At 36.5% G+C, this 25,152-nt stretch overlaps 1 protein-coding gene across 4 annotated transcripts in view; it reads right to left on the reverse strand.

Annotated features, from left to right (window-relative positions):
- side-II (sidestep II transmembrane protein) overlaps positions 1 to 25,152 on the reverse strand; it is a 252,789-nt gene that overhangs the window by 73,687 nt on the left and 153,950 nt on the right. For all 4 annotated transcript variants that reach the window (XM_017637696.1, XM_017637711.1, XM_017637704.1 and 1 more), the window contains exons 4-9: positions 19,341 to 19,458; positions 8,637 to 8,730; positions 8,336 to 8,449; positions 7,617 to 7,820; positions 5,989 to 6,134; positions 1,100 to 1,244 (exon numbers count right to left, since the gene is read on the reverse strand). In XM_017637696.1, coding sequence (XP_017493185.1) covers positions 1,100 to 1,244; positions 5,989 to 6,134; positions 7,617 to 7,820; positions 8,336 to 8,449; positions 8,637 to 8,730; positions 19,341 to 19,458 — 821 coding nt within the window. The remainder of the gene's footprint in view (positions 1 to 1,099; positions 1,245 to 5,988; positions 6,135 to 7,616; positions 7,821 to 8,335; positions 8,450 to 8,636; positions 8,731 to 19,340; positions 19,459 to 25,152) is intronic.

Raw genomic sequence — 25,152 nt, forward strand, 5'->3', positions numbered from 1 at the left:
CAGTGGCAATTTGTTGCCAGCAAAGAGCCAGCCCTACGCATTCTGCATAATATTAGTGGAAACTAAACATCAAATTAAGTACCAAATTTACCTAAAAGCAGTGATTAAAAAACTGTAGCCTACCCAAATTCATATTTGCATATACATACATATGTACATAACCATTTCTCACATTAGAATGTGTATGTGGTGTGAGAAATTCAGTTTGTAAGGGAGGTGACACGCCCCTTGATATATCGAAATTGCTTTTCTTCTATTATCATCCTTGGATATTTGGAGTCGATGCCGAAAATTTCAAAAATATCGATACAGCTGTTCACGAGTTTTTCGAACAAAAAAAAAAAACGGTTTTCAAAATCTATATTAGTAAAGAAAACAAATGAAATACGCTTTTTAATTAAACGTATCCTATGAAAAGATGTTTATGAACAATATTTTAAATAATTCCAGATATTTGAAATTAATTTCAAGTATTTTCCAAAAAAGTAGAAGCACTCAAACGTAAAATTTTTTCTTTCATTTTTCAACATAAATAAATAAAAACCCAGTGTTTTTTTAATCACCATGGATAGATCGACGCGAAATCTAATTATATTTTATTTAATAAAAAGAAACTTGAAATCGGTTAGTATTTGGGCGCTCAAAATTGACTTGTCCACAGCAACCTTTTTTGCCTCATTGTGCGAGGCGAGCTAAATGATATGAGACATTATTTTTCATATCGGACACCAAATTGGGTGTCAGACTTTCGATTGGCTTCAATTTTTTCTATGGGTTCTATACACGAAATAAGTTAACACGTGTTCGATGAATTCTTTTTTCTTTGGAGATATGATCTGTCAAAATTTGAATTTTGTCGTGATTCTAACTAGCACTGGTTTTGCTATTTGTTCTCGAACCCACTTCCGAAGGAAACTTTCCTCTTTTATTTCCATTTTATTGCATATGTGAAACCTAACTATGAATGTATGCTATTTTGATCATTTGTTATCACACGTCACATACGAGCGTTTAAACCCATTTCACCCACTGCTTTTTTCAGAGCAACGCAACCGTCACTATATACATACATATGTAACTCTATTAACACTTTACTTACATACGACATTCAACTTCCACATTGTCTCCAAGTAGAGTCCATTAACATTGGGATTCTCAGCGCGACAAGTTATAGATTTGCCATCATCATCTGTGGTGGGCACAAAACTCAATTCCGAGCGTGTAACATTCTTTGAGATATCATCCTGAAAAAGAAGTAAAATAAATTTTAAATGCATGTCGAAAGCATCGATGAAAAATTGACTTGTTTTGCTGCATTTACTTTTTGCCAACAACTGGGTTAGACATGTTATTTAACGCCATTTGATTTATATGTTTCAACACTTAGGCAGCAAATTTATGTTCAACAATGGTGAAAGTAAGTAAAACGCCCACTGGATTTGCATGAGCCGTCAGAAGCATATTTATTGCACACAACAAAGATCTTTACATGGTATATATGTACATATCTACATGCCGCCGCATTTGCCGCTGGACATTTGTACGCAGACTGCTTGTAACATAAGTATCTATGCATGTATCAACATATCTAGATATCCGTTTGTACGTTTCACCACTTTACCAGCTTCTGCACAATACATTTTGTAGTGAAATTTTCATTTCCGCTTTTAAATTGCTTATTGCAAATTACATAGCAAGTGCGCTAATAATATCACACAAGTAACAAGCAATACATTTACGCGAACCCACTCATTTTATTTCCGCCACCACACACGGTAGCGAGTAAACATAAATACGAGTACATATTAGGACACACACAGCCACTCATATGGAGGGGCATGGGGTGTATGAGTGTAGAACGCTGCTGGCGTACAAAGGCGGGAGTTCACTGAAAACATGGCCGCATAAACAACGCAAAATACACATTGCATGCCATTAATGGCACAATGAAAGCAAAACTGTTAAATAAGGTAAAGAAGACCGCGCCGCAATGTTCAAATTGTTGGCACACACACACGCATATGCACATACTTTATGTATGTATGTACATATCGAGGCCATGCATGGCGTAGCAGCAATCGAGCACATGTGCTCAAAACTAATTTAAAATCAACCTTTGTCTGAGCTATACATATCAAAGAAAAATTCCAAACAATACAGTAGACTCACAGAAAGATTAGTTCGAAAAAATTAATTTTTTAAATTTAAAAAAATTAATTTACTTATACGGTGGGGGAGTAAAATTCAATCAATTTACTCAGCGCTATCACGCGGATATTCAATCTTTGTATTTTTGGATTTGTATTAGTGTTTGTTTTTAACTATATTTTTATCTCTATCTTTATCTTCATTTCTGTCTTTATCGCTATCGTTATCTTTATCTTTATATTCACAATGCCCATGTCTCGTTTTCTGCTTCTGTTTCTCTATATCTTCCTCTTTTTATTCCCTCCAACCAGTGGCCTTAAATGCTCAAGGCAATCGTTTCCTTTCTCCGAAGCTGCCTAAGAAATTCCACTTCAAAAACGAACCTCAATGATTCCACTAAATAACAAAACTCATCGCGTCTTTGCGCTTTTACGAGAGTTAAAGCCGAAACTTCCAACAAACTTATTAAGATTAAACACAGGATAGCTGATCGTTTTCAGTTGAGAATACACTTGACGTTATACGTGTTTTCCTTCGTAGATAATGCCACGAGATTTGAAACACCGCAAGCCTATCAGCTAATGCCATTTCCCGAGAGTTCCTCAAAGCTTATTATAAAGCGCGAAGCTAGCTGGCCAGCCAAGTAGAAAGTGTTCAGGTTATTCCACATCATCATCATCCAGGAAACTGCGGTAGTATGGATCAGATAGGGTTTTTCGTCCAACTGTGTGAATTCCGATCGAACAATGACTTCTTTCTTAAGATTAAGACCATAACGGAAATCTAAAATACTATGATTTTAGGGTGAGCAACCGGAATACCCAGGCCCGTCTGGTTAGTGTCCTCGGCAAGAACAAGACTGGTAACACCACTATGCAAGAAATACAATGGATGGGAAAGGTAAGGAAAGGACAGAATCTGGTCTAAACAAAATTTCCAAGCGCGGTTCACAGAAGCATCGAAGATGGAGAGCAGAGCAGGACCGGATGTCTGGCAACAAATTTTCTATTGTAATGGGTACTTGGTCCACGGTCTTTCAGGCCGAGGTACTCAATTTGGGCCAGACTGAACCTTGTTATGTTTTCAAGTAGTTATGTTTTCTGATAGCCAAGTGGCCATAAGGGCCCGTTCCAATAAGACGATCACCTCCAGGCTAGTGAAGGAGTGCTTTGACCCTATTCAACTCTTGTCAGTAAGCAACTCGGTATTACTATGCTGTGTGTCAAAACAGTGCGGGATCGCGGACAACGAGGTCGACAACGAATTGGCAAGGGACGCTCATCGTCTGCACTTATGGGGCTGGAACCGTTTTGTGGACACACTTGGTCCTCGCCGAGCCTTAAAATATAATCATGGGTAAACTAAGACGTAGTAAGTACATACAGTGGTCAAAAAATTATAGCCAAACCACGTTTTGCCAAGTCTTAACGTATTATATTTGTTGCTATTGAACTTTTGTTATATTTTTAAATAAAAATATAGTTCGTTCTTTAATAAAACCCGTGGAAATCCATGTTTCCAAATTTGAGCAGTCCACTTGCAAAGGCGGTATGTAAATTTTTTTAGGTTTTTTGTTTTTGGTGAGTAACGTACCAGTATTTAAAGTAGTTTCATGTCCACTAATAATACATTGCAAAATCTTTCTATTTTCTGAAAAAATAGCATCAAATGTTAACTACTATTGCAAAAGTCGCTATAATACTTATTTATACACTTTCAAAAGTCGCCATCTTCTGATGAACTTAGAAAACTGCAAGAAAACGTGGTAGTTTCGGTGCCTAGTGGAAGGCGTCGTAAAAAAGAAGCAGACCAATCTTCATGGAAGTATGAGCGCGAAAAGCAAAAAAAAAAAGATAGCTATGTAAAAGTTACTGTTTCAAAACTCGCTATATTCAACTTTTATATATAAAATTTGCAAAACCTACCACATTGCCATATTGTTTTTTAATGTTATTAGGCTCTTGTTTATCCAAATTTTCAGATAATAAAGAGAAGTATACAATTTGGATGTTACTTGTTGTTTGTAGACGTTTTTTTATTTATGGATCACTATTATAAAATCATATAACGCTGTATGCAAGTGGACTACTCATTTGTGCAATATTAAAAAAAAAATCAACAAACTTTCGTACAAATTTCGAAATTTTAAAAATTCTAAAAAATCAATCAACATTTTCAGCCATTTGAAACGTGTACTTTATTCCACTAGAATTCAATGGGCCACAAAACTGCATACTCAGAATTTAATTAAAAAACTCGAAATCTTAACGAAAATTTGTAGATTTTTTTTTAATTGCATAAATTTTTAAGGCAGTGTCACTCGATTGGTACATTTGTTTAGATTTGTAAATTTTTATATTGGGCTATTGGTAAAAAAAAGTGGGAAATTTTTTTTTGCATTCAAAAGATTGGTACAATACAGCGATGTTCTATTGAAAAATTTCAATAAATTAATTTTCGTGATTGGGATAGTGAAAAAGATTTTGGGTGTTCAAACAATCGTGTGACACTGCCTTTAAACTTATATTTATACGGATGTTGGTAAAGAACAAACTATAAAAAACTAACCGACATTAAATATCAACAAAAATAATATTTTAAAACTAGTCAAAATTTGGTGCGGATATAATTTTTTCGACTACTGTACATAAGTTGGCTATGATTACTCGGCCGTGCTATCAAGTAGCACAATGCCACTCATATTTGACTTACAAACAAACTACGGGCAGGAATTTCAAGATTTCAACCCTGTTTTTATGAAAAATTTTATTTTTATCAGTATTTTTCTTTTAATCAAAATATGTTGAAATAAAAGTGAAACTAACAAAAATGTTGCCAGAACTTTTAACTAGTTCATTGAGTTTAACTAGTTCTTTAGTTCATTTAGCTAAAGAACTACGTAAGCTTAGTAGTAAGTACAAGAGAGAGGTAGGGCCCTTAGACAGGCCAGACTTTTTGGTTATTCTTTCGGTGCAAAAGATATATATATTTATTTTGAACAGAGCCGATATCAAGTTGCTTATTGGCTATTGGTTGCTGTGATTGACCGGCATTGGCCAAACTAAGAATGCAGTGCCTCAATTCTTCCACAGTCGATGCCCTTAAGGTTATAAATTAGTCAACCAAGAAACTTTTAGCTTTCATAACGGAGGCTAATAACATCTTGGGCCGTCAGTGTTAGAAAATATCATAGGGATACAAAAAATATTCTAGATCGCGATGTTCCTTTCTGTTACATCAAAAACATTTACCTTATATATATGTATTTATGTAGAAACGTTAGGTCGTTTTTAATAGCGGGAAAAATGGGAAAATGTATATTTTTCGAAGAATTTTTCTTGTTACTGCGAGATTTACAAATAAGAATGCACTTTCCACAGAACGCTGATAAATTCTCTTGGAATGATATTTGCCTACTGCAATTTTTCCTCTGCAAACATCGCGTTACCGTTCTATACAAAGTGTTATCACAAAGGACTGACGTCTATGATCCAAGTATGCCCCTGCTTGAAGCAACCAGCTTAACCTAACCTCACCTAGAGCTTCATCGGTAAGGTGTGCTTGCATACGAATTAAGTAGAAACTTTTTATTTATAGATAGTTGTGTCCTAATCCGTTATACACATGTTATCCCTCCCAGCTCTTAGCTACGTCGATAATCCTAACAGCGACAGCTCTTCCTTATTTATTTATGACATTATCCACAACTTCGCTGGTCGTAGTATTAGTATAACCTCATTAGACTTAAAAGCTTAGTTTTTTGCGCACACTTTGTTGGGAGGGAGCAATTGTGCTATGTACGTTGTATGTAGTTCGCTAACAGTATACGCATATACCCACCTTTGTGCGCCGCAACTGCCGCTTTCCCTTGTACCAGGTGATGATGGCGTTCGGACGTGAACCGGTTGATTCGCATATGACTTCGTAGCGACGATCCGCCACCATCGAGTTGGGCGGCTCAATTATTTTCACCGTCAGCGGTTTCACTAGAAAACAAATACAAATACGAAGAAAAAATTCAACAAACAAAGACATCATTGCAACGACAACAACAACAACAGCACGTTTGCATATAAATAAGTAAGTAGAAAATAGCGCAAAAAAATTAGACGAATAGCGGAACTATGCAGCGTAGCGCAGCACTAACAGCAAAAAAATAAAAACAAAACTCAAACAATACTAAAAGTAACAAAAACAAATGCTAAATAAACAAGCAGACGAGCGAATAGCTAACGAACGCGCAACGGAGAGGAGCTTATGAGAATGAAAGCAGCGCGTACTGACGGGGCCTTAAAACCTTTTGAATGTCGCAACTTTCAGCCACAATTCACACACCCACATCCCAGCGCTGCGCAACGCAAACAAGCATGTGAGGATCTATCTACCTTTGCCTAATTAGAACATCAAAATACGTTAGCACAGTTTTAGGTGTTGTAGGACGTGTCTGTGTGCGACTCGCTGTAGTCCTGGTCTCCCTGCAGCAATATGGCGGCAAATTTTCCGTAAAGCTCTAGTATTTCACTGGTTAAAATTTGACTGGCCAGAATTGGGCATCTGTTTGCATCGAAAATGTCAGCCTTCGACCAGTCCCCAAGGAATCGGTCTAGAGATAGACGAAAAGTACAGTTTGGCAGTGACAGGGGGGTGTTGTCTTGCAATTCAATAAAAAGAATTTAAAGAACACCACCCTGTAAATGTCGCAATCGCTTGGTCTGGCCTTGATGCAAAGTGAACATTTGAACACACATTTACATGCGTGGCTGTAGCTCAGCGCGCAGAGATGCTTGCCACTATTTGTTAGCTTTCAGGAGGGTCCGGGTTCAAATGCCGTCAGAGGCAACATGGATATAAATGATAATTTTTTTTTCCGAAATATGAAAAAGCTTCTGTGAAGTGCAGAACGTAATCTTACTCCAACGAAAAAAATCTCCAAAATTGGACTAGTCCAGGACTATCTTACGGTCCTTTTCCAATGACACGCCATTGCTAAAAATGGCAGTTGAAACCATTGGCAGGGAATTAGGAGGGACTAGTCCTGGTAACAATTAGGACTATCTGAGGGCTAAACTAGTGTGAGTCTGAATTGTTGCAGGGCTGTTTGTATGCAGGTGTGCTAGTGTGCAAGTGAGTATGACAGTGTGAGTGTGTGGAATTTTGTTTATTTTCATTTGTACAGGCTTTGGTTGGCACACATTTGTCACGAGCTAGCCGACCTCATTCAGCCCCCTGTTCGCTATCCTCGTAATCCTCATACTCGTTTTGCATTTCCTTTTTTTTTCTTATGCACTCAGATATATTCGCTCGTCTATTGGAATCGCATACGCTACGTCAACCGACCTCCGCAGCCAGTTTTAGTTTAGTCACGAGCCATTTTAGTTTATTTCTCTCACACTCTCTAGAAAGCCTTACACCAAACGAAAGGAAAACGAAAAATGTAAACAAACAAATAGACGAATAAACCGACTTACAATGCATATCCAGTAAAAAGCTTTTCTCCTTAGGCTTATCTAATTGTGTATTCAATGCTTGACAAGTAAAAACGGAATTTAAATCAGTACGTTGAACCGATGGCCAAAGTAGCCTATTCTCGATAACATCGCCGGAATTGTGTTCGTATTGATTGTCGACAAGTAGTCCATTTACGAGCCAGCGTACTTGAGGTTGTGGGCGGCCTAAAGTCGACGAGCGGATGAGTGGATGAGTAGACAAACAAGGATATTGTTGTAGCCGCAGTTGAGGCAGCAGAGTTGTTGTTTTAGTAGTTGTTGTATTTTTTTTTAAATCGTTGTTACGTTGTGGTTGCAGCAGTTGAAATGGCATCAGGCGTGTAAACGAAAAGAACAAAAATAAACAAACATACATAAGTATGCGCATAAGTAAATACTTAAGTAAGTAAGTAAGCCAATAAGTTTATCAAGATGTGTATGCAAATAAATTAGTTTATGGGGAAAAGGAAATCTCACGTTGTAGTGGATTTTTTCCAAACCAAACTCAATTCATTTGCCTGCTAAGAAATTGACAGGAAATTGAATTTTTTAAATCAAAATGCTCTAGGTTAAAAAAAAAAGTAATCAATAAAACTTCCGTAAAACTTCTAACAAAATTTGGTAGTCTTTCATTTCTATAGGAAATCAAAAAAATTCAAACAAATAACAAAAAATAAAAAACTGACAGTTGTTTGGCTTACCTCCCACCACACGACACGTGATAACAATGTCATCTCCTTCCTGCTTTGGCCCAAGCAGCGAGCCATTCAGCTGTCGTCCCCAACGATCCAGTATGATTGGTTGTTCGGGAAGTACTGCAAAAGGTAGCAGGAATGGAAAAATTTACTTTTTGCAACTCCAAAATATTGCATTTTTGTACTACTAATTAAAGCAACTTGTTTTTATTAAAAGCATGAAAAAGAATAGACATTTTTAGCGCAATTAAGTTGCAACAGATGTCCTGCTTTTAGACAATTTTTATTGCTAATTGTTGGTACTTACTTATGACTGTGAGGTTGAAACGGAAGCTTTGCGTTTGACTTGTACGGAAGTCTATGCGACAACGATAGACACCTTGGTCATGACGTTTGATGTCCTGCAAATAAAAAGCGAGTATTTTATTTGTTTTTGTTCTAGTACAGAATTATAAAAATAAGCTATAATGACAGTGGCTTCGCTCTATTATAATACCTACTAAATTATAGTTTAAAAATCCAAAACGCGTTTTTATGACAATCTGAACAACATGAACATGCGCCTTGACGCGGTGAGAGGGCTTAGTCGAATCGCTAATCATACCTTCACACGGATGGTGGTGCAACTGTGTAAGTACATGCACTCACCAATTGCACCCTATTCCCTTGATTCGGGCTGCTTTTTGAACGATGACCCAGATTTGCTAGAAGGTATGCGGTGCTTCTCGGGAGGTCGGAGGATAACAGGAAGAATACCCTCTGAAAGGCGCGCATCTGGCAGTAAGGGTAAAGTGTAAACCTGGCCCCCATCTTTTCGTCATGGTAAAACCAAATCCATATACCTCTACGTTGGGTAACCAGCAAGCTGGAAATACCCCCGCCGCGGCCTGGGCATCGGAAGTGCATAGTCAGCTGAACAGAAGGAGGCAAACGGAGAAGTAAGTTGCTGGTCATGACGAGTACGCAAAATCCGCAAAAGCCATCACCAAAAAAAAAAACAATAAATAAATAAATATTAAAAATCAACGAGATATTTGAGCTCGTTGAAACTTGCACTTCATTGTATGGGCCATAAAATTGCATACCCAAAAATGTTTTAAAGATTTTAATGAAAATTTGTAGAATGTGCTTGGGCAGCATTTTAATTTTTTTCTAGGTCACTTATTTGAGTCACTGTATATGCCTGTGGTCTGCAGAAAATACAGTACTCAAAAAAATTAAGGGAGGCAAAAAAATTTTAAATGACATCATCCTAACGGATAGGATGAAAATGCAATTTTGGAAACGTTTTTGTTTTTTTTTGTCCACGGATTTGAAAAACGTGTTTTCAGTTAGACCGGCCCATAGATCAGATAGCCTGTTTATTTAGCTCTAATTTTCATTTTTCTTAAAACCTCCATTAATTTGTTTTTAAGACAGGAGAATACAATTTCAATCTTTCCTTTTTTTGTGAGTTAAAAATGAAAAGGCGCTCTTCAGCTAAATGAATTTTCAATAGAACTCAGTTTATTCGCCTTAATATTAGCCTCACGCTCACATGCTACTCCTAAGAAAAGAGCGTTTCGTCTCTTTTGTTCATCCAGCTTACTTTAAAGCTCACTTTATATTTAAAGGTTGCACTAAAATGTATTATTGGCAGCGTGTGCCCGGCGGGCGACTGCGCGGCGTATTCCCGTATACAAAACGCTCTGCTTGGGAAGACAGCGAAAGCTTCATTCAACCGCACGACTTGTTCGCACGCACACAGTGACATCAATTGCACGCGCACTACAAAAATGCTCTGCCCAAGCTGCCCACCTCTGGTCTAAAGTAAAGCAAAAAAAAACATACATACGTCAACAACCGATAATGTAAATGTTTAACTTTAGACATAGCTTTATTCTTTATCCAACCTTTAAATATAAAGTGAGCTGTAAAGTTAAAGGTTACTTCAGAAAACGGCCCTAAAAATAATAAAGAGAACGCAAACACATATACTGTTTTTCTTTATTTTAGCCACTCCGAATTGAGGGTTGGAACTCATTTCCAATTAAAATTTCCATCGTTAGATCTGAACTTCACATTTTCTCACGAGTTTTCGATGTAGCATAAGAAGGTCCACCGAAAGCAGGGCATGAATCACGTATGACTACAATCGTCTGGACGATATTGTGTTAAGATTGTCAACTCGGTTCCAATTTCGCTTCACGTAAGAGTAACAGGAAACGTAACAGCAACACAAGTACATGAATCAGTGTTTTGTCAGAATCGTTCGAACGAATATCTTTTCAAAGTAACGTGATTCATAACCAGTAAAATTTTAAAAGTGGTCTACGAGAGAAAAAGTTTGGGAACCTACACTTTTGTTTAACATATTTGCCTGAAAAGTTCAAAAAACCCATATATGATACCCCAGAATTTGATTATATTTTTGCGAGTGTGGGATCGACGTAGACCTTTCGAATTTAATTATAACATTCGTACCAAATTTCAGTGTTAAACGAATTATTCCAACCTTTATTGCTTAACTTGACCCGGCAAAAAATGATCCCTGCGTTCTGCCAAAACAAACATTTTTTTCAAAATTTTCTTGCAAAAATACTTTTGGTTCAAAGGTACAAGGCGAGTTTTTAACCTGGTGCGTTATAATCTACCTACATACGTAAAGTTGAAATAGATTTTTCTTGCGTATTAATGCAAAAACAATTTGCATTTGCTCTGTCTGATTGGTGTTCACAACTGTTTGAAGCGGAGGAAAGATTGCCCTTGTTGCAGTGGACGTATATGTAAATGAATATACGAGTCATACCAGCCTCCAGTTCCAAGTTTACTGCCGTTCGGTTCATGAGCAAGTGCGGTGGAATTTCGTTTGATATGGAAATGTTCGAAAATTTTCTGTAGATTCTAGACTGATTCAATAATTCTCAATACAAATTCTTAAATACGTATATATCAATGTTTATATACATTCATAAACTAATGAAAGTAAGTAATTTAATATATGTAACCTCAAATAATCCCTTAACGGCCTCAAGTTCAAAAATACATTTGAACTCATCACCGAGTTTGGATTAACCAGTTTATTACTCAACGTTTGACAACCACGTGCGGAGGCTAAAAATATCATTTATAATTTAGGAAACTAGTCAAGCAAACACAAGATAAAGTTACTCAAATGCCTGACATGAAGGTAAATAAATTCTGATAAGTAAGCACGTAAGTTGGTAAGTAATAGATTACAGCTCCAACTAGTTTAATTCATTCACTTAAATACACTCAATATTATTTATGCACGTAATTAATCTTTTATTGTGGTAAAGCAATTAAATACTACAAATTCGTGGTGATTGGAGGAGAACGAAGAGTGCAAAGTGAAATACATTAGGCTTGTTTTGCCAACTATTGATGGCGTGAGGGCTAAGGTGGGTGAGCACGTGCAACGCATGCCGCAATTAAGTTAACTAATGGCCGTCGCAATTGTTATTATTATCTGCTAGGATCATAAGAGATGTCTGGATTGCATGCGAATGTATATAAGTACAACGAAAAGCAACAACATATTTACAACAATCATTTAAAGATAAATGTATGAGCACAAATAGACGATGGGAATTCAAAGCAAAACAGCATATCCAGGCCGCAGAGGGCACAAGGGCGCAACGGACTGGCCTTCGAATGGTATGGGGCAATTAATTTTTTTGTATCTATTTACTGAAGTTTTACAGCAAGGAATGCCCAAAAGAAATCGACTGCCACCCAGAAGTAATCATGCCAAAAATGTGCGCCACAAGCACGCGCCTCAGACACGATGAAGTTAGTTCTTTAATTTGTTTCACATTTTTGGTGTTTTGTTTGTTTGTTTTGTTTGTTTCTCGCTGGAGGAGTTCCGATGTTAACCTTTTGTTACTTATCGATTCGTTCAGCGAATTCTTTTCTCAACTCCACTCCACAGCTAAGCTACGCCCAATAAATCTCGCCACCCAGCTGCCACAAGTCACTTAAGTCCGGCTCGTTGGCCAACGTCGGAAGCCAGCCAAACCAAAAATTCTTCTTCGGTTGCTTAACGCTCCGTTGCTGGCGAGTGCCAAAGATTGCGTGGCATGTTGTACAAGTGATTGGAAAACATGCAAGCCAAGCGGCACAAAATTCTCCATCGGAAGCTCACAGAAGCGACAGCGCGTAACACGCTAAAGAAATAAAGCGGACTGGTGCGTCGTAAAGTAGGCAATGAAGAGTATTTGCAAAATTGACTACAGTCGGCTCCGCTTTATGAAATTTCCTTTAACAGAAATGGATTAGAACTTTGGTAAAGTATTTCACTAAGTAGTAGGGTGAAGGAAAAAATACCTTTTGAAGTTCCCAAAAACCCTAATAGTTTTGAAAAAAATAAAAATTTATCAAATGTCAGAACGTCACGATTATGGCACGGGCATTGATTCGAGAATCCCCAACTATCTGTAATACTTCATATGTCAATAACCAGGAACGTATCCAAACCACTCTTTTTCAAAGCGAGAAGCATACGTGTTCAAACGGTTGTCTTTCAGCAACCCCCCAAGCCAGGGAGCGTCACTTACATTAGCCAATAAGAAGAAGAAAAGGTGTCTGATGCTTGCTGCGAAACACAGACCTCCATGCGCTGGATGCACTTGTCCTTTCAGTGCATCCAGTACTAGGCCCAAGAATAAAAACTGATAATATGCCTACTACTTCTTGCTTATATGCCACCTTGTGGAGAATTGCTGCACTAGCGAATGTACTGCTGGGCCCGCCATGAATCATAGTTTGGCGATGGCTAGTCTTACATCAGCCAAACGGCATCTTTGAATAAAACCAAATACAGTTGAGGGTCTTTCATAGTTTGGCGGTCACTAGTCTTACATCTATTACTCCAAAGAAACAATGGAAGAGAGTGATTCTATCAAGACCGACCTTAGGCCATACGGCAGCTTTGGCTAAAATTAATGGTAGACCTGGTGCAAGGATTTATTGTGATAATATTGCCACAAGTATGCTAAGAAGATACCTCTACCTGACGTAAGTTCGACAATAGAGATATCGAAAACAACCCTGTTTCTGCGTCAGGTGGGAGGTCAGCCAACTTAAAGTGAGGCTATTTATATCCCGGCGCCCATTGACGATCGTCATTGCCTCTGAAAGTGTAAGCAATTAGCGTGGGTATTAAGGCGACATGCAACCACTGTAGTTAAATGGAATTAGATCATAATGTCAGCTTAAATACTAAATAGGACTCTAGAAAAATAGATTTGGTCATGATACAAAGGACCTTCGATAAAGCGTTGATTGACGAAAAATCGAACTTACTCTGGCAAAGAAAGATAGAGGGATGCATTATTCATTCAGTGCTTTGGATGGTATGTCGATGATTTTCTTGGCCCTCCTATAAATGAAAACTGGTTCACGGACCAATGTTGAAGTTGCAAGATCATAGAAGAAGTAAATTGCAAGTTATTTTTTTGATAAATTATTATTTTCTTTTTTTTTAGTTCAATTTCCTTTAAAGTTTTAGATTTTATTGTTTAGAAAAGAAGGATTATTTTTTAATTGCGTTTACTTTTTAGAAATTCATTTTTAATTTATTTTTTCTTTTAATAAGATCATTTTCTTTTAGTTTTTAGATTATATTGGTTTAAAGAGATTACATTTTTTCCCCAAAACATTTTTAGGATCTTATTTTATTTTTTCGTCTTTAATTTTTTTTTAATTTTTAGGCTTTGTTTTAAAATTAAAAATATATATATATTTTTTTTTAGTTATAATTATATTATTCAAAGCGTCTTCCAGAGATGCGTGTAAATTTACACTTTTTCAAGTTGAGTGGCATAGGATTAACTTCACACCACTTGAACACATTATTTGGGCCCGCTTGTAATTGATCCCTGTCTTAAATAGCGTTGTCCGCGTACATTAAGCAATTTAAATACTTCGAAATATTTGGATGATCTCATATAAAAACTTCGTCAACTGCCCCAAACAAAGGAACGTACATTTTAGTTTCACCAAACAGCAGAGCGGTCTCTTTTTTATTTTTCTGTGGATGAATTTCATAAGGAAATTGATTTAATTCTTCATAGATTTCTTTAAACGTTGTGTATATATTTGTTTCATTTTTCTGTCGCCGAACGACGGAGGCATACGTGTCTATCGGGTGGACAATCAGCCAATGCGTTTCGCTAGACCCAGGTATTGAAAAGTTAAGGACTCGCTAGGCTGTTGTTGGCGATAAAAGCTTCGACATTTTCTCAAAGTTTCTACGGTGAGAGATTTGATAATTTCGGTTTGAACTTTAATTGTAGGCGTGATTGTATATAACGGGTGATTTTTTTGAGGTTAGGATTTTCATGCATTAGTATTTGACAGATCACGTGGGATTTCAGACATGGTGTCAAAGAGAAAGATGCTCAGTATGCTTTGACATTTCATCATGAATAGACTTACTAACGAGCAACGCTTGCAAATCATTGAATTTTATTACCAAAATCAGTGTTCGGTTCGCTTTACGTCCGATTTATGGTCTACATAATCGACCAAGTGAGCAAACAATTAATGCGATTGTGACCAAGTTTCGCACTCAGTTTACTTTATTGGACATTAAACCAACCACACGAATGCGTACAGTGCGTACAGAAGAGAATATTGCGTCTGTTTCTGAGAGTGTTGCTGAAGACCGTGAAATGTCGATTCGTCGCCGTTCGCAGCAATTGGGTTTGCGAAACACATTTCGAACCGAACACTGATTTTGGTAATAAAATTCAATGATTTGCAAGCGTTGCTCGTTAGTAAGTCTATTCATGATGAAATGTCAAAGCATACTGAGCATCTTTCTCTTTGACACCATGTCTGAAATCCCACGTGATCTGTCAAATACTAATGCATGAAAATCCTAACCTCAAAAAAATCACCCGTTAGTTATGCATGGAAAATGGGAGCAACCTGTTAACACCTTTATATTTACTCCCTACACATATGCGGACATAAAATAATGTCGTCATTAAATCTAAGAAATACTATTAGGCGGAGTTGACTGTGCCTTTTAAGGCATTAACGGCGCATAAACACTGGCATGTAGCAAAGTATGGGTTTTATCGTATCCGCAGCGGCATTGCGCCAAATTCTTACACGATGTACATATATATTGTACATACTTACTAAATTGTATGTATATTAGGGTGGTCCTGAAAAAAAAAATCAAATGAGCGATTTTTTTTTTCAGTCTCAACCATTCTATCGGTAATACCACGGTCACAGATATCACATACAAATTTTGGCCACATATAAACTTTGGTCCCGATTGGAGTCGGGTAAGGCGTGTCGCAATGGGGTCCAAGGCCAGATGCTCCATAGAGACTCAAAAAATTAAAGAAATCGTTTCATTTAATAACCAAAATCTATACTACTAAAGTCGAAGATATCACATAAAAATTGTGGTCCCGACTGGAGTCAGTTAAGACGTTTTCATAGGGTAATCTGGATTTTGACCCCTGTGCCCCGCGCCTTAACCGACTCCAATCGGGGCCAAAATTTGTATGCGATATATTCGACTATAGTAGTGACGATTTTGGATATTATACTAAAAAAAATTTAATTTTTTGGGTCTCCATAGAGGAATCTGAACTTTGCCCCCTGTGCGACGCGCCATAACCGTCTCCAATCGGGACCAAAATTTATATGTGAAATCTTCGACTGTAGTAGCATCGACGTTGGGGTTGAGGCTTAGGAAATCTGATGTAAAAATTTGCTTCCTACCTTTAAGGACCACCCCAATGTACATACATACTCCGCAGCATATTCACTTCCCCGTCTTTCAATACCGCCTGAGTGCCACTAATATGGATTTCGCGTGCGTTAAACAATTTAACAAGTTTATTTCCAAAATTTATATTTGTTTCTATTTGTTTATTTTGATATACATATGTATATACGAATAAATATACATATGCATGTGCATATGTACATACTAAACGAATTAGCGCAGGTCTCTGAAGGAAGCGTGTCTACTTAAAATCTCGAAGCCAAATTCTAACCGCAGCGGTATACCACATTGGCACTCAGCAATGGAAGAAATTAAAGGAAAAAAACACCTTTTGTTAGTGGTTTTTGTGTGGAGGGAAATATTTAGACAGTCACTTAAATCGAAAAAAATACTTAAATAAAGTCGTTGAAGTATGAATACAGGCATTTCCCTGATAGAGCACTTTTTTGAAGAAATTAAGGTATTTAAGTAATTTATGTTAACAATGGCAAATGACAAATCATCTAAAAAGTTTATATTTAATACATCTATACATATAATAAAATTGTAACAGGTCGATGTCTGTACATTATAGATATTAAAGAAAAAGTAGTGTGGGGAGTCTCTATTAGAGCACAAGAAGCAAAATCAACCATTTTTAGAATTTTTGGCTTTCTGTCTGTCTGTCTGTCTGTCTGTATGTTGGCACGCGCATAACTCAAAAACGAATGCATGGATTTGAATCCAGTTTTCACCGATGTATTACCAGAGATCTAACTTAAAATATAGAAAAAAATGGGGGTTGCCACCTGTTTGAAAATTGCAGTTTAAGTAAATTGATAAGAAAAAAGGAATATTGCAATATGGGCGTCAAAATAAAGAGGCTTAAGAAAAATTAATTGTTTAAAATTTTTTATTTAATTTAATTTATAGGATAAATTGAATATTGCAATAAGTTGATACCCTTAAGAGGTTAAGGCAGTTTTACTGCCGAAAATATTTATAGGGAGCGTTTCCACCTGTTTGAAAAATTGTATTGTATAGTAAATTAAATCTATATCTAGGCTTATAATAAAATTGTAACAGGCCGTCGCGACGTCTGTACCTTATAGATATTAAAGAAAAATTAGTATGGTGGGTTTTTATTAGAGCTACAGAACCCAAATAAACAATTTTAGAATTTTTGACTCTCTGTCGGTCTGTATATTTGTACGCGCATCACCCGAAAACATGCAATTGAATGCAGTTTTCACCGATGTATCGCTAGAGATCTAGCTTACAATGCCGAAGAAAAAAGTTAGAGAGTTGCCACGTGTGTTTAAAATTTCAGTTTAGGTTAATTGATACAGTAAAGTGAATACTATATGGCTCTCAAAAAAAACGAGATTTACAAAGACATACAGCTAAAAATATTTTTGTGGAAGATTGCCACCTATTTGAAAACTTTAATTTAATTTAATTGATAGCGTCAATTAAATTTTGCAATATTGGCATCAAACTAAAGAGGCTAGGAAATTTTATTGCCGAAAATATTTTTAGGGAATTTGCCAACTGCTTGAAAATTGTATTCATTTAAATTTGTAAAATAAATGAAATATTACAATACGGACATTAGACTAAAGAGGATTAGGAAGCTTACTTTTTGAAATATTTTTGAAGCAGGTTGCCACTTATTTGAATAGTTTAATTCAGTTAAATTTATAAGATGACCAAAATGTTGCCATGTGGGTAACTGTATCAACTTCTCGTAATCCTCATATGAAAGCCATAAGTCATAAATGGTACGATGATTAAGTTGGTTTTTTATTAAAATGCTTGTTTGCGCGGTAGCATATATTAAAATATTCACTTTTTCTTATCAATTTACTTAACTGCAATTTTCAAACAGGTGGCAACCCCCTATTTTTTTCTTTCTATATTTTAAGTTAGACCTCTGGCAATAATAACAATAATAATAGATTGGCGCTTACATATACGTTAGTGTTTGGCCCAGCTTCTCCTCCGATTTGTGGCGTGCGCCTTGATGTTGTCACACAAAGCGGAGGGACCTACAGTTTTACGCCGACTCCGAACGGCGTTTGTATTTTTATGAGAAGCTGTTTTTCATGGCACATATAGACTCGGAGGTTTGCCTTGGCTTGCCGAGGGACGACCGCTGTCAAGAAAAAACCTTTTTTCTATACTTTTTTTCGATGTTGCTTTGACCAGGGCTTGAACCCAGACGCAGCGGAGAGGAAGCGCGCTGCTTACCACGACTTCTGGCAATACATCGGTGAAAGCTGGATTCAAATCCACGCATTCGTTTTCGAGTGATGCGCGTGCATACATATAGACCGACAGACGAAAATTCTAAAAATGGTTGATTTGGTTTCTGGTCCTCTAGTCTCACACAAATTTTTCTTTGATATCTATAATTTACAGACATCGTCCTGTTACAATTTTATTATATATATAGATAATGTGATCACTTCCCAATTAAATAAATCTTTATATATTTCAACAACTATAATGGCTAAATTCACTTCACAAGCCCTAACAATTACAGCCTCTCGTGTCTACGTGTAAATGTTTTTGGTCTTTGACTCATCTGCCTTTAATTGCACACCACTTTGGATTTCAGTGCACACGGAGCAAAGATTTTTAAGCGCCTCTATATCCGTTCATTGCCATATTTGAGCGTTTAATAAATAATCAAGATTACAGGCAATTATTTCTGCATGTCGCGCATTTTTCATCCCCGCAGCTGCTGCGCCCATTGAAATTACTTTTAACCCAGCCGCATACACATTTTAAGCATTCTAGCTTAGTTACGTGTTTTAATCACCCGACCCTGCAGTGATATTCACGCAGATACATACACGCGACCATGTACGGAGAATAATCTCACTGCTTAATTCAAACTTGGTGGTTTCGATTTTCAAAATTAACCGCGTAAACAACACAAAGACCGAACATATTTCACTTTCACTACCCCATTCAAACCAATTCGTTTATATACTTATGTACATACTTAGTAGAGAGCGCTGCCGGAAGATTCATCCCTCCGTAAATAAAAAACCATCGCCACAGGACCCCAATGACTCGTCTGCTGCCCAACTGAGTCGGCTGATCGCTACACAAATTCACACTCTGTGTCAACAATTTCGTTAGTATTTATGTCGGCAAGGTGTTTTCGCACACACAGCATTTGGCTTCGTTAAAAATTTATTATCACTCATTTATTTAAAAAGTGACAAGCCCCCCCCAGCCCTCGGCCTACTATCCAGCTAACCAACGTACCTTAATTTCCAGCGTTGCCGGCTGCGAGTCGATGTGAAATTTGGCACGAGAACCGAACACCTCCGGCGCTGACCAATGGCGCGGTTGGTCGTTATTCACTTTATCGCGCACATCAAAGCTGAAAATAAAGTTAAAAAAAAGAAAGAAATAGTGAATTTTTAATTCGGAATGAATCGTATATAAAAAGGGAAAAAGTCGAGTTTGTGGAGAAGGTCAGGTAGAAAGAAAGTGGCGGAAGAGTACTTTCACTAGTAACAAGTAAACTACAGATAAAATGCAAATGTTTGCATATGTTTTTTGTGCGATGAATGTGCTTAAATACACTGAAAAAAAACGCGTTTTAATATTCAGAAAAAGTTTATGAATTCACTGAGGGAAATAGTGCATAGTAAAAATTAAAAATTAAAATTTTTTATTTTATTGTCGTTTCAAAATGTTCGTATTTAAAAATACTACTTTCATACCAAGCACGCGTGCTGTGGTGTTGATTTAAACTCAACATTTGAATTGAATATTCCAATACTAAATACTAAAATTTGTATACTAAAATTTATTACGAGTTGGGTTGGTGTTCTTTCGTATGCGTATTTTTTTTAATTTAGCGCGGTTTTTTTAATTCTAAAGTTTTTTCTCTCAGTATATGAATATATGTATATTTATATGTATGAACTTATACATACATATATACGGTTATTTCTAAGCTGCTAAAATAAGAAGGGCTCAAACATTTATGATCTTTATAATAAAAATCATAATCGGGCAGGTTTTGCAGACACTTCCGAGTGAATTTAACCAGAGTCACTTTGAATTAAAGTTGAATGGGGTTGAGTTTCACTTAGAATTGCAGAACCTGCATGAGTTTAAACGCTTAAATTGGATTTATATTTTCCCTATCAAATTTGACCGCTATTTTATGGCTTTTGCTTTTTCAGTCAAGAGTAATCGCTAATTTTTATTTTCGTTATTTTTGTTGCATTCGACGCATCAAAATTAACTTGCCTCTATGCAAGCGAAAAAAAACTGGCTTGAGGCAGCACGACGAAAGTTTGATGCCGAAAATCAGCAACCGCGAACAGAAATGCAAGTAATTTCGCCACGGTTGCAGAGCAGTGAGCAACATAAAAGGCCACACTGAAGTCAATTTCGACGAGAGCCAAAATATAGAAATATCGATAGAGGAAGAGAGAGGTAGAAAATCGAGGCAGAAATACAGGAATTCCAAGAGCTTGGGATGTTGTCAGAGTTAAAACTGGTTTCTGCAGAGACTAGGATAGAAATTTGGCAACAGTCGCGATACGGAATGGAAAGAACGCTCTCATTGTTTAATTTCAAGACCGGAGTATCCTTGCTGAGACGTAGATGAGGGAACAGAGTGGGAACACTTGAACTCAGAGTCATTTGTGATACCGCATGGGGTTTACATTTATCCCCGTTCACCTATAAACCACTTGGTTCTTAGCAAAAAGGCTTCTGGCGCGAAATGCTCTGAGGTCATCGAGATCATTGAAGAAATAACTGCCCAGAGCTTTTGCTGGCAGAGAAGATGTTTAGTTGTTGGACAGTGCGCTCAGTCTTACTGCGTGTAGTCAAATTGGGTAATGTCCGGGGATAACCCCAGTTCCTATGCAAATCTCCTGCCTCCTTAAGTTAAGTAGAGACTTAGTACGTTGAGCGACTATGGCTAACCAGAAGGCTTTGTCAATATGACAGATCGTTTCCATCCGCCATCTTTCATTGAACTGGCTTTCAGTAAGAATCTACATGTTTGTAAAGAAATGCTAAGCGTGTTTTTTATGTCTCCATCAAGTAATGTGGTTCCTTTCCGCTCGAGTTTGTCAGCCTTGCAATTTCCTTTCCTTGAATGTCGCAATGGCCAGGTCATTTACTAGGTTTACACAGTACGATAGATACTACAAAATACCTTACCTAAGCACATCAGCACACTTAACTTTTCGTAGATTTGAAAGTTGCTTTGAGTAGCACATAGAAGGACTCACTTTTCAAAGCCTTCGTATAAACTTGGGTTCTGTTAAACTCACGGGACTATCTTAAAAGCTAAACACAATTTTCTAGGTAGACCTACGGCACTATTTGAGTGGACGGAGGTAAAAGAATATGATTTTTTCGGAAGCAGCACAAAACAAGGCGTGCAGAAAACAACACTCAGACTACATGTCGTCCGTCGTACTGTTTTCATTTCCCATTTAATTTGTTTTAAGTCTTCGCGATTTACGAATAAACCTAAAAGTATGTTCAGATATAAATATTATCTCAATCAAAGCTCGTTTTCTAGTCAAAGTTGTTGTGCTTGTTATTCTCACATCTCAAGGAAAAATTATGTTTCTTCTCTGTGCCACCGTGATCACTTTTTTCCAGGGACGGAAAATAATCATTATTTTTTAAATTTTAACCAAAAAAATCAAAAAGTTCTAATTGCCGTAAAACAATTTTATTTATACCCACGTATTTGTTATCGTAATTTACAATGATTTTTATTTTTCGAGTTTAACCAATAAAGATTAAAAATAATAATTAGTATTTGAATATTAATTTTTCAGTCAAAGTTAATTATTATTACTTGATTTTTTTTTCGACCAAAAATAATGATTATTTTATGATTTTGATTTTTTCGCTCAAAGATAATAATTATTATTGAGTTTTATTTTTTTCACTTAAGAATAATGATCATTCCAAAAAATCAGAGGTAGCGACACCCTAATTAAAGGAATAAGTCTAAAAACTTTCAGGTAAAAATTTCAGTAAGTTGCGTCTGTATAGCCATTTCAATTTTATAAATAATCATTATTTTTAAGTGGAAAAATAAAACTAATAATGAATAATTATTATCTCTGAGCGAAAAAATAAAAATCATAAAATAATCATTATTTTTGATCGAAAAAAAATAAAAATCAATAGTAATTATTATTTTAGAGCCACAAAAATAAAACTCATAATATAATGATTAAATATTGATTTAAATTATTTTACTTTTAATGATTACCGCCCCTACTTTTTTCTGCTGTATTAAGCAATTCAACTATATTTTAACTTAATATTTTATAAAAATACCTCTACAAATTTTTTTCCCTTCAAGCATCCATTTTTGTTTACTTTTACATTTGGCATTTCTCCTCTTCTTGGCAAAAATAATCGATAAAACTAAATTGGACACCGAAAAGTTATCGGTTAAATCTGAGATTATTTTATAATTACAGATTAACAAAAGACGAATTTTGTATGGCTAATCTCTCTAATTACAGGTTAGGGAGTTAAGCTCGAAAATGAGGATAGTCTACTTATATGTAAACCTAGTATAATTCTTGAAAAGGCTGGCCAGAAGCACAAAAAGTTTTCCACCGTCTGATCCTCTTCAAGGCAGGATGGTCAAATGGAGTTCCCACACAGTCAAGAGTTTGTGCCGCGTGAAGTGACCATTCAGCTGTTCAAAAAGTTGTCTGCAGTTCCATCTGCTCAGTGAGAGCAAAAAACCTAGACAGACCTTCTGAAATTAAAGCAACATGAGTTTTGCCTACTTGCAGACCCTAGATGCCTCCCAGTCATTGCTGAGCAAAAAAAAATATTCACTCAGTTTCTGATGGTAGCTTCGATGGCCAAAAGTGGAAGTGCTATAACTGTTTGCGGACCGAGGAATGCCTGCTCTGAGCCAGTTCTAGCCAAGTGGTCAGATGTACTCCCGAGTAACCCGGAACCCAGAGTAAAGCAAGCTCGTTATGTTAGCCAACAAAATTTCGTCGAGACCTGCATTGCCCAACTAGTTTGGAAGTAGTTAGGGGTCTGGACAATGCCTTAAGTGCAGCTTGGCAGAAGACGATGGTCCAGCGAACTGTACAAGCTATTTATTGACATAATTTAAAACTGCAAAGATTGCGCTTACTTAGACGTACGAATGTATAATAATGTTCTAATAAAAATATCCTTCGATTCCCCTACCCATGAATGGATAACCAAAAGCAAGGCCGTCCGCAAATACAATAGGACGACGGAATTCAGAAAGACATATCTGGACTTGGTGTGAATAACTCAGAGAACATAGGTATGTGTCAGAGCTGTGTGAGTGTGAAATCATTTTCAATTTTAAATCAACAATTTTTTCTATCCAGTTTTCATTACTTATTCTTCGCTTAAGATTGAGGTTTATAATTTTTTAATTTTCCATTCACTCAAAGCAGTTATGAATTCACACATCAACATATTCATAGCAAGATTGAAAAAAGCAGAAAAAAATGATATTTGTCTTTTGAATTTGTCTACCTTCCGAATAGCAGAATAACTATTAAAACAACCGCTAGGTGGCGCTGGAGTCGAGTTATTATTAAACCCCGTATTTAAGGTTCGATTCGTCTCATATTTGAGATATGTGTTGACAATAGGAAAAGCAATATCATTACAAAAAAAAAGAGCTGTCAGGTGGCGTTGGAGTCGAGTTATTAAAAATCGGGTTTATGCTCGAATTTTTTTCATTATTGAAATATATGAATTCACATATCGATGGACCTCTGCAATAACGAAACAACTCAAAATTCAAAAAATCAAATCCCTTATTACTGTTAAGAGACTCATGTCTCTAATCCTTGGCTTACCCATGTCTAATCCTAACTAAAGAAAGTAGTAAAGATTATACATGAATAAGACAATAATTAAAGACATAAGCCACTTAAAAATAGTACGAGTTTTTATTTTTTGAGTTTTGAATTGTGTCGTTATTGTAGAGGACCAACGATATATTTATGATAGGAAAAGATACATACCGTCGATGTTTTTGCAAAACCTCCCAACGCCCAATTGCAAAACCGTCTATCAAGTTTTACAGGAGAGCGAAAAAACGCTTTATTCTTGAAGGCATTGCTTTGATAGGCGGTATTTTCTCTAGCTATTATTTTAAAAATCTGTTGTTTCAATAACAATTTAATGATTTTTGTGCATAAATCTCGATGCCTGGAGTTCAGAGTTACTAAATTTCATTTTTTTGTATTTTGCAAAAAAAAACTGAAATTCAGTCGGAAACCGCCGTTTACGATGAAAAATTTATAGTAATTCATACATTGAGAACGGTTGGGCCGGAGAAGGTTTTTACGATAGAAAATTTTGGGAAAGCCTTCCGGGAAAGTCGGGAAATTAGAAAAATCGAAAATTGATTTCTTTGTATGGAGCCTAAGTGGAAGGTTCTATAACTTTTGTTTCATTGCTAGAGCTTCTCAGATATTGCAAAACGCGATTTTTTGACATTTTCACCACATTTTTCTCAAAGTCTGGAGCTGATAGATTCTTACTTACAGATTCTTAATCAACACAAAAAAGCCTATCAAAAACAGCTTTAGCATTTGCCGCATCAAAATCGGTGTTGCCCTGTATTACCGACCAGCGTTGCCATTTTAGCCGTTTTCCGGCTAGATTTAGCCGGTTTTGATAACAACTAGCCGGAGAAAATTCGATCTAGCCGGCAGCCGATTTGTTAGCCGGTTTGTAAAAAAAAGTTAGCCGTTTTTAGCCGATTTTACTATTTGCCAAATTTTTAGGTGCAAAAAGTAAACAAGTTGTTCGAAAGCAATAATGCAGACCCAATGAAGATTTTTAATGAACTCAGTGTTTTACTTTCGCATCTATGCTCCCTAGTGGTTATTAGCGCGGACACATTTGATCCTATATGCTCCCCGTTGGAAGCATACCTTGCTCCATTTTCTCAGTTTTATCACAGTTTTGAAGAGTATTTAAAAACAAAAGTAAGCACAAACGCTTTTGACCACGAAGCCGAGAAAATAATTCGAGAAAATTGTCGCTATTTTATTATCAC

The sequence above is a fragment of the Rhagoletis zephyria genome, unplaced genomic scaffold, assembly GCF_001687245.7.
Source record: "Rhagoletis zephyria isolate East Lansing unplaced genomic scaffold, Rhagoletis_zephyria_1.1 Rzeph_scaffold_00134, whole genome shotgun sequence".
NCBI lineage: Eukaryota > Metazoa > Arthropoda > Insecta > Diptera > Tephritidae > Rhagoletis > Rhagoletis zephyria.